This window comes from Crotalus tigris, unplaced genomic scaffold (assembly GCF_016545835.1).
Source record: "Crotalus tigris isolate CLP2741 ecotype Arizona unplaced genomic scaffold, ASM1654583v1 scf7180000017601.7605149639:7615979, whole genome shotgun sequence".
NCBI classification, from domain to species: Eukaryota; Metazoa; Chordata; class Lepidosauria; order Squamata; family Viperidae; genus Crotalus; species Crotalus tigris.
The window spans coordinates 7,296,729-7,311,201 of NW_024096505.1; the positions used below are offsets into that span (position 1 = coordinate 7,296,729).

Below are 14,473 nucleotides of genomic sequence, written 5' to 3' on the forward strand. Positions count from 1 at the left end.
CACCTGAAGGAATTAGGAAGAGCATGAATTTGGCCAACATGTAATGAGAATTTTGATCATATCCACATCTGGTTTTCCATTACTGTTGCTCTATGTATGTTTTTAGTCACTTTATCTCAGTGGCTATGATTATGAAGCGGCCAAACAGGCCCAATCATATCCAGCATCTTTTCAATGTCTGAATTCCAGAAATTTAGAGGGTGTAAAACAGAACTGCCCACCAAATTGTCAAGAAAGTACCAAAGTGACTTTTGAAAGGCCTGTTCCTCATGCAAAGTTCAGGTATCCATGACCCTCAGTTTAATAAGGAACTGGTTTGATTATGGCAAAAGAAAGATATCAGTGTTATTTTCAGATCACATTTCATCTTCTCCAAATCTCTAGCGTGTTCCCACATGTGTTATGACCACTTTTGACACCCCCATGGTTGTCATTAGGGCTATCAGTTCACAAATGATACTGGAATCCTCCTCCAGTACAAGAAGGCTGAAGATATTATAGAACAATAAAATCATGCAGTTGGAGGGAATACTTAGGCCATCCAAAGCAAACTACATTATAACACAGGAATCAAAAACATCCTTGACAAATGTCTGTCCAGGCTCTGCTTGAAGACTTCCAGTAAAAGTGAACTCACCATCTTCTAGATAAATAGTTCTATAATCTATCTGCTGTTAAAAGTTAGCATTTTTTTCTAATATTCAACAAAAATCTTGGAATTTAAATTCATTATTCTGTATCCTGCATTCTGGGCCAGCAGAAAACAAGTCAAGATTTAATTCTTGTAATAATATATATTAATTTAATCATTCATGTGTCATCAAGCTGTTCCTGATTCCCAGCAACCATACAGATTTTTTCCCCAAGATGATCTATGCTTAATCTGTTCCTTCAGATCTCCCAAATGTGCACCTTTATAACAGTCCATCCACCTTGCTGCTAGTCATCTTTTCTTTTCTTCTGCTTTCCCCAGCATTAGATCCTTTTGCAGAGACCCAAGTCTTCACATAATGTGTCTGAAGTAGAGTAATTTGAGCCTAATTACTTATATCGTGAATGAAAATTTTGGTTTGATTTGTTCAATGATCCATTAGTTTGTTTTCTGGGCTAACCACAATATTCTCAGCAGTCTTTTCCAACACCAAAATTCAAAAACATCAGTACTCTCCCTATCTTGTTTCTTCAAAGTTCAACTTTTGCTTCCATGGTGTGTACCAGGGAATAGCATGGCTTGCATGATTCTGATCTTTGTGGGTATAGACACATCAAGGCAATTGAATATTGTTTCCTAGGTCTTCATGGCTGTTCTAACAAGTGCTAATGTGCAGCGTATTTCTTGTTCCTTTACTGTTGATAGTTGATCCTAAAAGTTATTGACCCTTTCACTATCTTCACTGTCAATTCTAAAGCTGATTATTAGGCCATTCAGTGAGGATATGGGAGTCTAGACATCCCTGAAGCTGTGGGGATGGCATTACAGCTGAAATTAGTGGGGAATGGATTAATTAATTAGGATGGAATCTCTCTGGAGTTTTGCTCTCTCTGGAGAGAGATTGGGGGATTGACCACATATACTCTGGACAGCTGCTCTTCATGAGTAAACTACCAAGAATTTTTGCAGTTGGGTGATAAGTGGAGAGATCCTATCTATGCCCACAAATGTAATGCAGCCTATGTGGACATAAAGCTTGGCTGAGTCTCATTTCCTAATCACCTTTGGAATTACTTTTTTTACTGTTTTTAAAATATTAAGAACCCTAGGAGCAGCAAATTTGATGGCATTCACTGGGATTCCTTCAATCTTTAAGAAATTTTAAGTGGAGCTTTAAAGATTTCACAATCTGGGCAAACAAATAGAAGAAAAACGATTAGAGTATTATTTTAGGAAAGATGTAAGGGTCTAGATCAGATCTGGGCATTTTATGGCCCCAACCCACATCCAGCCCTTTTGCTGTCCCAGTCCAACCTGTGTGAGGTCAACTAGAAAGTACAACTCAAATGTAAATAAGGGTACACCATCTATGCAATACAACTGCATTGCTTTTATTTTGAAGCAGACTATTTTTTCATCAATTTACATATGTGTCTGCATATGTGCCTATTACTTTCACTATCAGTTTGGTCCTCCACAACAGTCACAGTTTCTCATGTGGCCCCTTGAGAAAATTAATTGCCCATCTAAATGGACTTTAAATAGGTTTTTTGAAATTAATTGAATAAATAATCCCTATGGGAAAATGGCCCATGTTTTGAATTCTAAAAAATCAAACATGATAGTATGGGATTTTGAAGGCTGGACACTAGAGGGAGCTGAAAGGAAGTAAATATTACAATTAAAGGAGAAGAAAATCTATTTGATTTGTTAATACAGAATGGAGCCAAATACCTTATAACACTGAATGTACTGAAAGATTTTTGTGAACAATAGAGTCATAAATTAATTTTAAAAATGTCTGTCATCGTAGACAAATTCCATAACATGATGTTATGGAAGAGGAATAAGTTCTATCAGAGAAAACCGAAGTAGAACTGAATGTGGATTTTTAAAATGACAAACTATAAGCATGATCTGGAAAAAGATAAAATACTGAATTTACAAATGAAACTGGCTGACATTTTAATAATTAAAAAGGACATATAAACAACTAACATGAAATGATTTGGATAATTTTAAAATATTAGATTTACAAGGGACATCTATTAAAGTTTTGAAAGACTTGGTGAGAAGGGACAAAAAGAAAAGAAATTAAGTTCTAGGATATTATTTGAAGGGATAAAAGATCAAGATTGTTAAATGTAAAGGGAATGAATATAAAGTTGATTTATTTGATCAAGATTAAAATAGAAGTTGTTATTTCTGATAATTCTTAATAAACTTTTGCTGACTAGGACTGAATGACAAGATTTTAAGAATTTGTTTACAGCTAAATAATATGATATGGCATGAAGAAATTGTATTTTAAGAGAAGTGATGACTTGTTAAAATTGTTTATACTTGTGGAGACAAAAGGAGAAATTGCTTCTTTATATTTCTTTGCTTATAGTCATTTTTCTTTCTTCTCTATTCTTTCTTTTATATGCTTCTTTTTCCTTTTCTACACTTTGTATTTTTTTCTTTTTATCTGCATAACTGTTAGAAAAAATTCTAAGGCTGGTTGTTTTACCTGTTGTCATTAATTTGGTCTTTCTAATATTTAATTTTAGTCCTGTGCTTTTTACTTTTAGTACTAAAGTTTGGAGATCATTTGCATTTTCAGTTTTTAGGATAATATCATCAGCATAGCACAGATTATTAATGTTTCTTCCTCCAATTTTAAAACCATGCCTCCAATCTAGCTTCCCTTAATATATAGTCAACATATAGATTGAATAAAAAAGAGAGTATGCAGCCTTGTTGTACTCCTTTACTAACCTGGCTCCTGTTTTACCATCTTTTCTTATAATGTGGCTTCCTGACCTTTATATAAGTTTGTCGTAAGGAAAATGGGATGTTCTGAAATTCTGAGCACATTCCACAGCTTGATATGTAATTTACTTTTATTTATTTAATTACAACTTTTCTAATATGTGTAATAAGCTTATTTATCTAACAGCTGCATCGTTGAAACTGCTTGCTAGCCTTCAAGTCTGAGTATCACTCTGGGTGAAACCTGACAATCATATACAACTTCAAAATCTGTTTCTTCTTCTTCCAGAATGCAGGACATAGAGTAAAGAATGTAAGTTAAAATAAGGCAATTAATTTTGGGAATTAATTCCCAATTAATATTAGAAAAAAATTCATACCTGTAAGAGCAATTTGATCAGGTATCAATTAACCAGAGAGGTAGTGGGCTTTCACTGGATCTGTTCAACTAGAAGCTAGACATTCATTTGTCTGGGATTCTTCATCTTGGATTCCTATACTGAGCGGGGGGGGGGGGAATTAGAATTCATATCCTAAATAGTTCCTTCAAACTGATTGTATTCTTTTTAGATTAGATTAGATAACCTTTATTGTCATTTTTTACTGTGGGCACAACGGCACACATTAAAAATGAAATTTAGTTGCTTGCTCTCAAAGTGTACACATACATAACACACATTTAAATATACTATATACAACATATGTAGAGACATACACCCTAACATATAAGTAACATATAAATATTAATCACTGTCCATCTTGAATACATAACGGAAGGAGGAAGCTTTAGAGTTCACAAGGTTAATACTGTATGGAACTAAACTGTGACTGAATCTGGATGTTCTGCTTCGGATACTACGAAGCCTCCTCCCAGAAGGTAACAAGGAAATCAGGTCGTGAAGAGGATGTGTTGTGTCCCAGACAATCTTATGGATCCTGCTCATGCAATGCTTATGTGCTATGTCCTGGATGGGAGGGAGGGAACTGCCAATAATCTTTTCAGCCATCCTCACTACTCTCTCCACCGCCTTCCTGTCTGAAGCAATGATGTTTCTAAACCAGATTGTGATGCTGTCCCCCTGTAGAAAGTGGGAAGGATAAGGGAAGGAAGATGTGCTTTTCTCATGCAACACAGAAAATGCAGATGCTGCTGTGCCTGCTTCACCAGTGTCTCGCTGTTGAGCGACCAAGCCAGCCTACTTGTTAACTGCACACCCAGGAATTTGATGCTGGTAATCATCTCCACAGGTGAATCATTAATGCACAGAGGAGTGTGGTTGTGCTTACCTTTTCTGAAATCAACAATGAGCTTTTTGGTTTTTCCAGTCTTTAAAACTAGGCTGTTTTCCTTTATACCAGTTCACCAAACTCTCAACCGCCTTGCGGTAAGCACTCTCATTGTCATCATGAATAAGGCCCACTATTGTTGTATCATCTGCGAACTTCACAATATGGTTGGTGGCAAACCTAACAATCATGGGTCAACAGGTTGAACAGCAGTAGACTTAGGACGCAGCCCTGAGAACCTGTGCTCAAGAAAATGGTGTTAGCTCGCACATATTGGGGCCTGTTAGTAAGAAAATCAAGAATCCAGTTGCACAATGGAGTCTTTAAGCCTAAAAGGCCCAGTTTGTCTACTAGATACTGGGGAATGATTGAGTTAAATGCCAAACTGAAGTCGACAAACAACAAATGCACACGAACGTTTCTTTCCTCTAGGTGCTTCAAGCTCAGATGAAGAACAGAAGAAATAGCATCCTCCATAGAGTGATTTGGTTGGTAAACAAACTGAAGCAGGTCAAATGCTGGCGGAAGGCTAGATACAATAATGTCCTTTATCAGCTTCTCAAAGCATTTCATAATGATGGATGTTAGTGCAACCAGACAGTAATCATTGAGGCCTGTAATTGTGGATTTTTTTGGCACTGGTAAAATGATGGCCATCTTAAAACATAATGGGACTACTGCCCGCTGCAATGAGAGATTGAAAATAACTGTGAGAACACAAGCCAGCTCATCTGCGCATTCTCTAAGAACACATCCAGGGATATTATCTGGGCCTGCTGCTTTCCGAATGTTAACTTTCCGCAGTGTTTTCCGGACAGAGGTGACATCAAAGCTAAGCACTTGCTTTTCAGGATGGGACACAGCTTTCCTAGCAGGAGTGCTATTTGATGCCTCAAATCTTCCAAAATCGAAGCCACCTTATAATCTGTAATGGCCTGGATTCCTTGCCACATTTGCCTGGTGTTTATTGGGTCCTGAAAAAAGTTCTGAATTTTCTGGTAAAGGGGTTGCTTTGCACCTTTTATGACACTTTTCAAATTAACTCTGGCTGCTCTAAATGCCAGCATGTCACGAGATTTAAAAGCCACATTAAAAGCCTTCAGCATCTTGCCACGGTTTGTCATTCGCTTCACAACAATGCTTTTAAGGACACAGACTTCCTCTATGCACTTTTGGATATATTCAGACACCGTGGTGGCATACTCCTCAACATTTATATGTTGGTTATGAGTAGCTGCTTCTTTTTTTTTATTTAAAAGTTTTATAAATTTATTACAATATAACCCCCCACCCCTTCCCCCCTCCCCCACTTCCCAGAGCTGATTACAGGGTAAAAAATAAAATAAACAAACATAATCTAACTAACATAAACCAACTATACTATCAATCAAAACCATAGCACACTTTAACTCCTTCTCAAAACAAGTATTAACAAATTAAGTCAAAAATAATAATATAATTAAAACTAATAATAATTATCTAAAATCTACTCAAAAGCAACATAATACTTTTCAATTTCATATTTCTTCTGAATGTAATCAATCCATCTTCTCCAAACCATAATATAATTTTCTTCTGAATGATCCTTCAAGTAGGCGGAGATTTTCGCCATTTCTGTTAAATTAGACACTTTAAGTATCCATTCTTCCAAAGTAGGCAATAAGTTTTTCTTCCAATATTGCCCCACCAATAATCTTGCAACTGTTATAAGGTTCAACATCAAATTAATTTCTTTAACATCGAAATCTACAATAATACCCAACAAAAATAATTGCGGAGTAAACTTTATATTTCTCTTAAAAATCTTTTGGATATTCCATCAAATCTTAATCCAAAAAGCTTTAATATCTCTACAAGTCCACCAAATATGAAAATAGGTTGCATCTAAATTTCCACATCTCCAACATTTGAGTAGCTGCTTCTTTAAACATGCCCCAATCTGTGCATTCAAAGCAGTCTTGTAATGCTTCCATAGCTCCCTCTGTCCTACTTTACTGTAGGTTTCACTCTGACTAATAAAGGTTTATATGTTGGAATAAGCAGCACTGAGATTATCAGAGCAGCCCAGGTGAGGGCGGGGGATAGCTTTGAATGTATTCTTGATGTTGGAATAAGCAAGATCCAGTGTATTCTCCCCTCTGGTTGCAAAGTCCACGTATTGATGGAAATGTGGCAGAGTAGCTTTCAGATCAACTTGATTAAAGTCCCCCACTACAATAAATGCACCTCAGAGTGAGTAGTTTGTAAGTCACTGATGGTATGATAGAGAACGTTCAGGGCCTCTTCTCCGTTTGCATCAGGGGGGATATATACAGCTATGATAATGATAACAGAACATTCTCTAGGCAGATAGAAGGGTCTGCATTTGATGGTCAGATCCTCCACATCAGAGGAGCATAGACTTGAAACCACCTTTACATTACACTATCTGTCATTTATATAAAAACAGACACCCCCTCCTGGGGATTTGCCACTAAGAGCAAAACTCCGGTCCAGCCGAAATGTTGAAAATCCCATCAAGTTAACAGCACTATCTGGGACAGAGGGCTTTACCCAAGTTTCTGTTGCAGTGATGACACAGCAGTTTCTCACCTCCTGGTTTGTTGTTAAATCTAGCCTCAAGTAATCTATTTTTGGCTCTAAGGAGCGAGCATTTGCAAACAAAATAGATGGAAGTGATGCTCTGTAAGGTCTAGCTTTTAGCCTAGATGTTAGGCCTTTGCATTTGCCACGTTTCCACTTTTGGTCACACCTCCTCCTCCTCTTCCAAAGATGGCCAGCAACAGAGGGAAACTTCCCAGCTACAATGGCTGCTGCCCCACTCTGCCTGTCACCCAAAACACTGCCTTCACTGCTCAAAACACTCAGCACAAGACTGTTTCCACCTCCAGTAATTCTCTTTCTTCCTCCCCACTCCTCCAGACTTTGCAGCCAATCTCTCACCCTCCATGTCAACCACCAGCGCCTCCGTTGTTGATTCTTTCCCCCATAGTAATCCAAGGCCATGCAGACTCTCCAGAACAGTTTTCTCAACAGTTCCTCTCTCGCTAAATAACTTCATCTCCAGTATGGACTAACACTCATATGAAAGTTTAGCAATCCAACTCTGCTTACTTGCCACTATTTTTGAAATAGATTCTGTGAATCTAAGTCTCATTTGAATTAATACTACTTGGAAATGCTATTAAACTGTAGAATGACTTTTTGAAATTTCAAGCCTAGCTGTCTTATCACTGCAGTTAGAAGATTTATTGTATGTACAATATTTTAGATGAAAAAAACTCAATTATATTTATAAATAATGAAACAGCCAGTAGGAATGCATATACATTCCAGCTACAAAACTACATTAAATATTAAAATTTGGAAAATACGGACAATAACTAAACTAGCAGAAACAACATCAATATTTTGGATGAATAAATCAATTTTATAATTTTCTAGATAAATCCATATTTTAAAACAGAACAATTTTAGTTCCTTCAATGAATACACAAACCATCTTCATTGTAAACTGCAGTTAATTCATACAGTAATGGAATTGTTAAATGTACTTACACGGAGGAAGAAAGGAAATTTTCTTCCATAAAAGCCAACTCTGAAAAATTCAGGTTCCAACCGTTGCTGTTCCATTATATTGTCATAATAGTTAGCTTCCATTTTCTAAAGATAGAAAAGAAAAATTATACTGGATTGAAATAATGCTGTACCTTTAGGAGAAAAAAGGTGACAGCTGGAACAACTCACTGGGGCCATCTCGTCATGGCTGTCTCACTGCGGCCAACTTGCCCTGGCCATCTTGACAGAAACACAAATAATGCTGAAGAAACAGTGGTGGATAATATTTATCACATTGAGTTATCCTTAGTGGAACTGCGAGTTGTCCTGTGGTGAATTGGCTGCAACAAGTTATCCCGTGGCGAGTTGTCCCAGACCTTATGTAGTAACACTATGGTATCTGACACCATTAACAGGTGGTTTTCAAACACTTAAAGTATCATACCCTTATGAAACACATATTCAAGATAACTTTACAGAGAACTCAGTTTTTCATAGGGAGGATTCCATGCATACGTACTTTTAATATTTTTATAGAATACAATAATTCTTTTTACACTGTACTTTCTATGCAAGCTTAAGGTTATAAGAGCTCAAAGAACAGTTAACCACAGACAATTTTGGCAAAACTGAGCATCAGGTCATAAAGATTCAGAAGTGACTGAATGTCTGAACAATTTTTAGTATAAAGCATATACAGTAGACTACTGATTAAACAATGTGTTGTGAAAAGTTTTCAAAGATTCATATAAAAATCCAAACCAGTGCCTTAGACTTGTAACATATGTAAAAATGCATAATCTTATGTACAAATTTGAAAAGAAATTTTATTTTCATTCCTTTATTTCAATTAATTTTAAAAAGAGCAGCCTGAAGGCTAAACAGTGTTGATTTGAGGATTTGAAAATATAATTATTTTCAGTTATATAGTGTTGAATATAATCACAGTGATTTCCATTTGAATAACTATACCATATATCAGGGGCGTCAAACTGCCGGCCTGTGGGCCGGACGCGTTATCCGGAAGCCGTGCCCCCCCAATTGCCGGCAATGGCAAAACCGGCCCAATACATTGCGCGACGTCACATGACATCGCAAGTTTGACACCCTTGCCATATATAGAGTGGATGTCTGAATTTCTATATTTGTTTTAGTAAAATATGGATTTTTGTCAAAAAATTTGAATGATAAAGGGATCTCAAATTTAAAAAAATGTGGGAAATTACTTTGGATGCCCTAATGTATAGTACATTCATTAAACTAAATAAGGGAAAAGAGGTACAGAACTTGGGATAACGTCTTGATTAGATCATGTTTTGAGAGCAGAAGTGAGTAATATTTAAATGTTTTATTTTAGTGGCTGCTTTTCTTTTTAATTAAAACTTAGTAAATGGGGCCATTCTAATATACATAGTAAAAGTGTATTACAAAGTGTTTTATTTACTTGCTAAGGATGGTACAGGTAATCCTTGAGTTATGATGACAATTAGGACCATAATTTTTATTGTTCAGTGAGACAGTGATAAAGTGCAACATCACATTTAGCAAAGCAATCCTTGCTGTTGTTAAGTGAGGATTGTGAGTCATTGAGAAAGCATGTTCTTGCAACTTCCTATGGCAGTGGTGGCAAATCTATGGCACGCGTGCCAGAGGTGGCACTCAGAGCCCTCTCTGTGGGCACACGTGCCATACCATGGAGATGGCGAGGGACTGGCCCCCGTTGCCCTGGCCCCACCCACCCAGTCTGCCATGACTACCGTGGCCGAGCCCACCTGGCACCCGGTGATAAATAAGTGGGTTTTGGGTTGCAGTTTGGGCACTGGGTCTCTAAAAGGTTCACCATCACTGTGCTATGGTTTCCAACAACCAAAGTCAGCGGGGAAGCTGGCATTGGTCTTGCAAGTTGCTGCTGGCTTACAAGCAAGCCAGCAGGCAAAAAAGTGACCACTGCCAGGTGGGAGAGGAAGCAAGATGTCTGGATAGCCAGGGAAACACAGCATGAGTATGGCGGGGTTTGGGGTAGCTGCTGTCAGGCAGGAGAATGTGCAAGTGGCCAGGGAGGATGTGCAGGGTTGCACAAATAGCAGGGAGGATATCCAGGTGGTTGCTGAGGCACAGCATGTCAGCAAGAACAAAGGTACTGAGGGAAGGTATGTGAATGGGTGAGACTTATCTGAACAACTTGCAGTCTTCTCATCTGGCTTTGCTTATAGGAAGCCCACAGGAAAGGTTGTAAATCACAATCACATGATTGTAGGATGCTGCAACCATTGCAAGTGCGAGCTGGTTGCCAAGCAGCCAGATCATTATCATATGATTGCAGGGTGCTGGGATGGCTAGTATTCTGAGGACCAGTCATAGCCACCACTTGTTCAACACCATTGTAACTTTGAATGATCACTGAACAAATGGTATTAACCAAGGACTGTCTGTATATTTCCAATTGGCAAATATTGTGACAGCATTTGTCCTGCAGGAAATGCCATTTTAAAAGCTGAACATCACTCACCCGAATCCAGCTGAGACTTTGATAATCATATAGTGTTTCATACTGAGTAGCCAGCTCTCTGCATAACGGGATTCCAAATTCCCAGCTCTAACAGAAAGATTAAAATCTGAGATGAAATAGGATTTTTATACATGAAAAATATCTAATTAAAATTAAGAAAGTAACCCTTAGTAGTGTATTCCTATGATAAACTTAAGAATGGAGATAAGAAAAATAAGTGAACATTTAATAATTCTTAATGAGCTCCTTTATTATTTGTTAGCCAGTCAGAGGTATAGGCTCTAGGTTTTCTCTTCTCTAGCCAATGGAAAAATTAGTTGAGTTGGACAAAAGATACCATGCAAAAACAAAAAATGTTTATCAAAATAATACTAACTCTGAATAACAGCAGACAGTAAAGCATAGGGTAAGTTTAATATGACAACTCTGCAAGAAAGTATAAGAAAGAATGCACAGATGAATCTAAATTCTGTGTTTCCATTTCTTATTGTATATAAATATTTACTCAAACATTACCCTATCCATCTTCTGGGGAAGAAAGAATATAGTGTGTGTGTTTGTTTGTGAACGCAATGACTCAAACTTAGATTGTAATAGCACATGTTTCTTATTTCAGGAGAGAAAATCAGATGTTTCTTTGAATTAATATAACTTGAAACTTTCTTAAATTAAGCACTCTTTTCCCAGTAGAGTTTTAAACAGATATAAGGTCTGTTCAGCAGAAATGCAAATCTATATTTATTTAATTGTTCTTTGAAGCAATTTGTACAACCTGATTAGCACAGCTCTTGGAATGTAAAAAAGTAATAGAGCTGAAAAATTCTGATGAAAATTAGACCCATCTCCAGAAGATCTTGTGTAACACATTTCTAGTAAAAGCAGCATTTGCAGAAGTTTATTTATCTTGTGGCATCTTGTAAATGTATGGACAAAAAACAAATATTGTAAAGCTCATCCACATCTTTCTCTTATTGCTAACCATTTTTAAGGGACATGATTTTGCCTTTATCTAATCCAGTGTTTCTCAACCTTGACAATTTTAAGGCATGTGGACTTCAACTCCTAGAGTTGAAGTCCACATGCCTTAAAATTGTCAAGGTTGAGAAACACTGATCTAATCCATTGTTAACACGGCCTGAATGTTAGGCATACCATCATGAAAGTGGTGCTTTCCCCCTTATTCCAGCAAAAATTGGAAACTTGTAACAATCAGACCAGATTTGAAAGCCTAAATGGCTACTCCCTACAGTGTAATTCAATGAATTTATGATTCTCCTGACAAGTAAATAAATCTTCCAGCAGAAAACATTTAGTTCTATCTTTAGCAAAGAATATCAAATAAAATTTGAAAACAATTACTAATAACATTTGCTGACCTTGCCTTTATTAAAATAATGGATAATCTTCCGACAAAGGTTTTCTTTACGTTGCCACTCTGTCTGAGATGGATAGTGGAGGAATTCCCGAAGAGGCCTGTCCTCCCATTGTAGTAGCTCACAATACAAAAGCAATGTAAAAGCAGCCTCTGTCAAACCAATAAGCAATGAACACTGCATAATAATATCAAAACATTTCAACTTGTATAAATATGCAAATAGAGAAACTAAAAAGTTATGAAAAGCCTAAATGAATCAGATGAAAAAGGCATTTTTCTAGTAAAAAGTTATGCTGAAATAAAGGAAAAATAAATTGAGAGACCATACAGTGTTTAGTTAATTAATTATTCTTCTTTGGACTTTAGGTAATATCAATGAAAATAATGTGGACTTAGTAAAAAAAAAAATACCATATGCATGCAACTAAAATAAATTAGCTGCAATGCTCCAGCTCCTGCTTAAGTGCACCTCAAATTGCTAACTGCTAATCTAGAGACATTGGTAATGTAAACAAATAGTGGAGAATTAGTTTCAACCTGCTTACAAAAATGCAATGTCTTCCAAAGATATTGTGTCATTACTTGAAAAAAACATGCATAATCCTAGCCACATATTTTTACTGACCACTGTGATATAATTTGAGAAGAATTATGCTGTATGCTTGTACAACCGATTACTATGTAAATTATACATTTACAGTTAAAAATTTTATGAAAATGTAGACATATTTAAGAGACCACTGTAAATATGTAAATAAAACCTTCTCCCATATTTACCTGTGTAATTTTCAGCTTGCAGATGCATGTCACATAACTTGTGTATATAACGAATATACATTTCTTCCTTATTAATTTCAGATTTATAAAAATTCTGAAAAATAAAATATTTCAGAAAATAATTTTTGAAAATTTATCAATCAAAATATTTTCAAGACTTATGTATTTTTTCATCCAGTTCATTTAGAATGCTAAATCATGTTTTGGTTTCATGAGATAAACCATGAAGAAACTGAAAACATATATCCTCTTCTACATCCACCTTCTTCTATACTCATCCTTCCAGTGCAGGAAGCTTTTAGTTTTGAATATACTGTATTTCATTTCTGTGTTACACCTTAATTTTGTTTATTCCATCATATTTTATTTACAAATTAGGATTATTTGAAATATAAATTAGATCTCAGAAGATTCAATGATCTCCTAATACAGGTAACAGCTCAAAACAAATAATGGCCCGATATTATGTCTTTAACAGGTCCTCCTTACGAAATATACTTAAAGATTGAAAATGGTGCCATTCTATTTTTATTTAAATCATGTCAAATTTATATATATATATGTAGGTCTTTGGTTATTCGGGTTTTTTCCTGCGTCAAATTGAAAGTGTCTTGGCGACGTTTCGACGAAGTCTCATTCGTCATCTTCAGGCTGGTGTTTTCGGCTTCATGGTATATATATATACACATATATATACATATATACACATATATATGGTACGAATAAAATACGAACACCAGGAGAATACAAATATAAAAATATACTTTACTTAAAAGCTGCCAAGCTTTCGTTTGGAAACTCCAAACATCATCAGGGCTAAGGAGCCAATAAACAATGATGACTTAAATGGGTTTGGCTGGCATTTGCACCCGGCTCATGGACCGCGTCACCGGTCCCGGCCGGTTAATTAGTGTTCCAGATGTTTCTTTATTACTCTCCTTGCGCTTCCTTCTATGGTTCTTCCGGATCATTTCTCCCACCATTCCATTACTAACATTCATCTCCTCCACCACCCCTTTATCCTTATTTCCTTCCATAGTACTGACCCTCATCTCCTTTTTGTTTTCATTTTCCACCCTGGGGGCATCCGTTTCTCCTCTATCAGTATTACAAGCCTCTCTGGGATCACAGACGCTCCCCCCCACGCTTTTCTCAATCTCTGCTCCACACCCTCTCTTCTCATGCCTCCACTGTCATGAGTAACCTTCATACGGGTGTTGCATGTTTGGGGGCTATGCCCTCCTCCTCCGTCCTGGCAATCTTCGTGTTGACAGTTCTCCACCATTCCATTTGTTTGCTGCGTGATCGGGTGCTTACTCTGCCTCTCAATTCATCATCCCCCCTCCTCCCTATCACACGCTCTTCCCCATTGCTAGTAGGAGCGGCATTCAGGCGGACGCCAGGTCTTCGGATCTCTGCATTCTGATTCCCTGCGTTCTCACTCTCCTCTCTTGTGCTCATTTTTGGGGGGATTTCAAAGTGTTCATCCCGGGGGGGGGCTAGATCGTTGGTGGGGGTATTCCTTGTCTGAAGAGGGTCTAGGCAGAACACCATGTCTCTC

At 37.0% G+C, this 14,473-nt stretch overlaps 1 protein-coding gene across 11 annotated transcripts in view; it reads right to left on the reverse strand.

Annotated features, from left to right (window-relative positions):
- The window catches only part of DOCK3 (dedicator of cytokinesis 3), a 182,786-nt gene that overhangs the window by 37,743 nt on the left and 130,570 nt on the right, over window positions 1-14,473 (reverse strand). For all 11 annotated transcript variants that reach the window (XM_039319577.1, XM_039319619.1, XM_039319561.1 and 8 more), the window contains 4 exons: window positions 12,913-13,006; window positions 12,137-12,285; window positions 10,761-10,847; window positions 8,252-8,356 (listed from right to left, as the gene is read on the reverse strand). In XM_039319577.1, coding sequence (XP_039175511.1) covers window positions 8,252-8,356; window positions 10,761-10,847; window positions 12,137-12,285; window positions 12,913-13,006 — 435 coding nt within the window. The remainder of the gene's footprint in view (window positions 1-8,251; window positions 8,357-10,760; window positions 10,848-12,136; window positions 12,286-12,912; window positions 13,007-14,473) is intronic.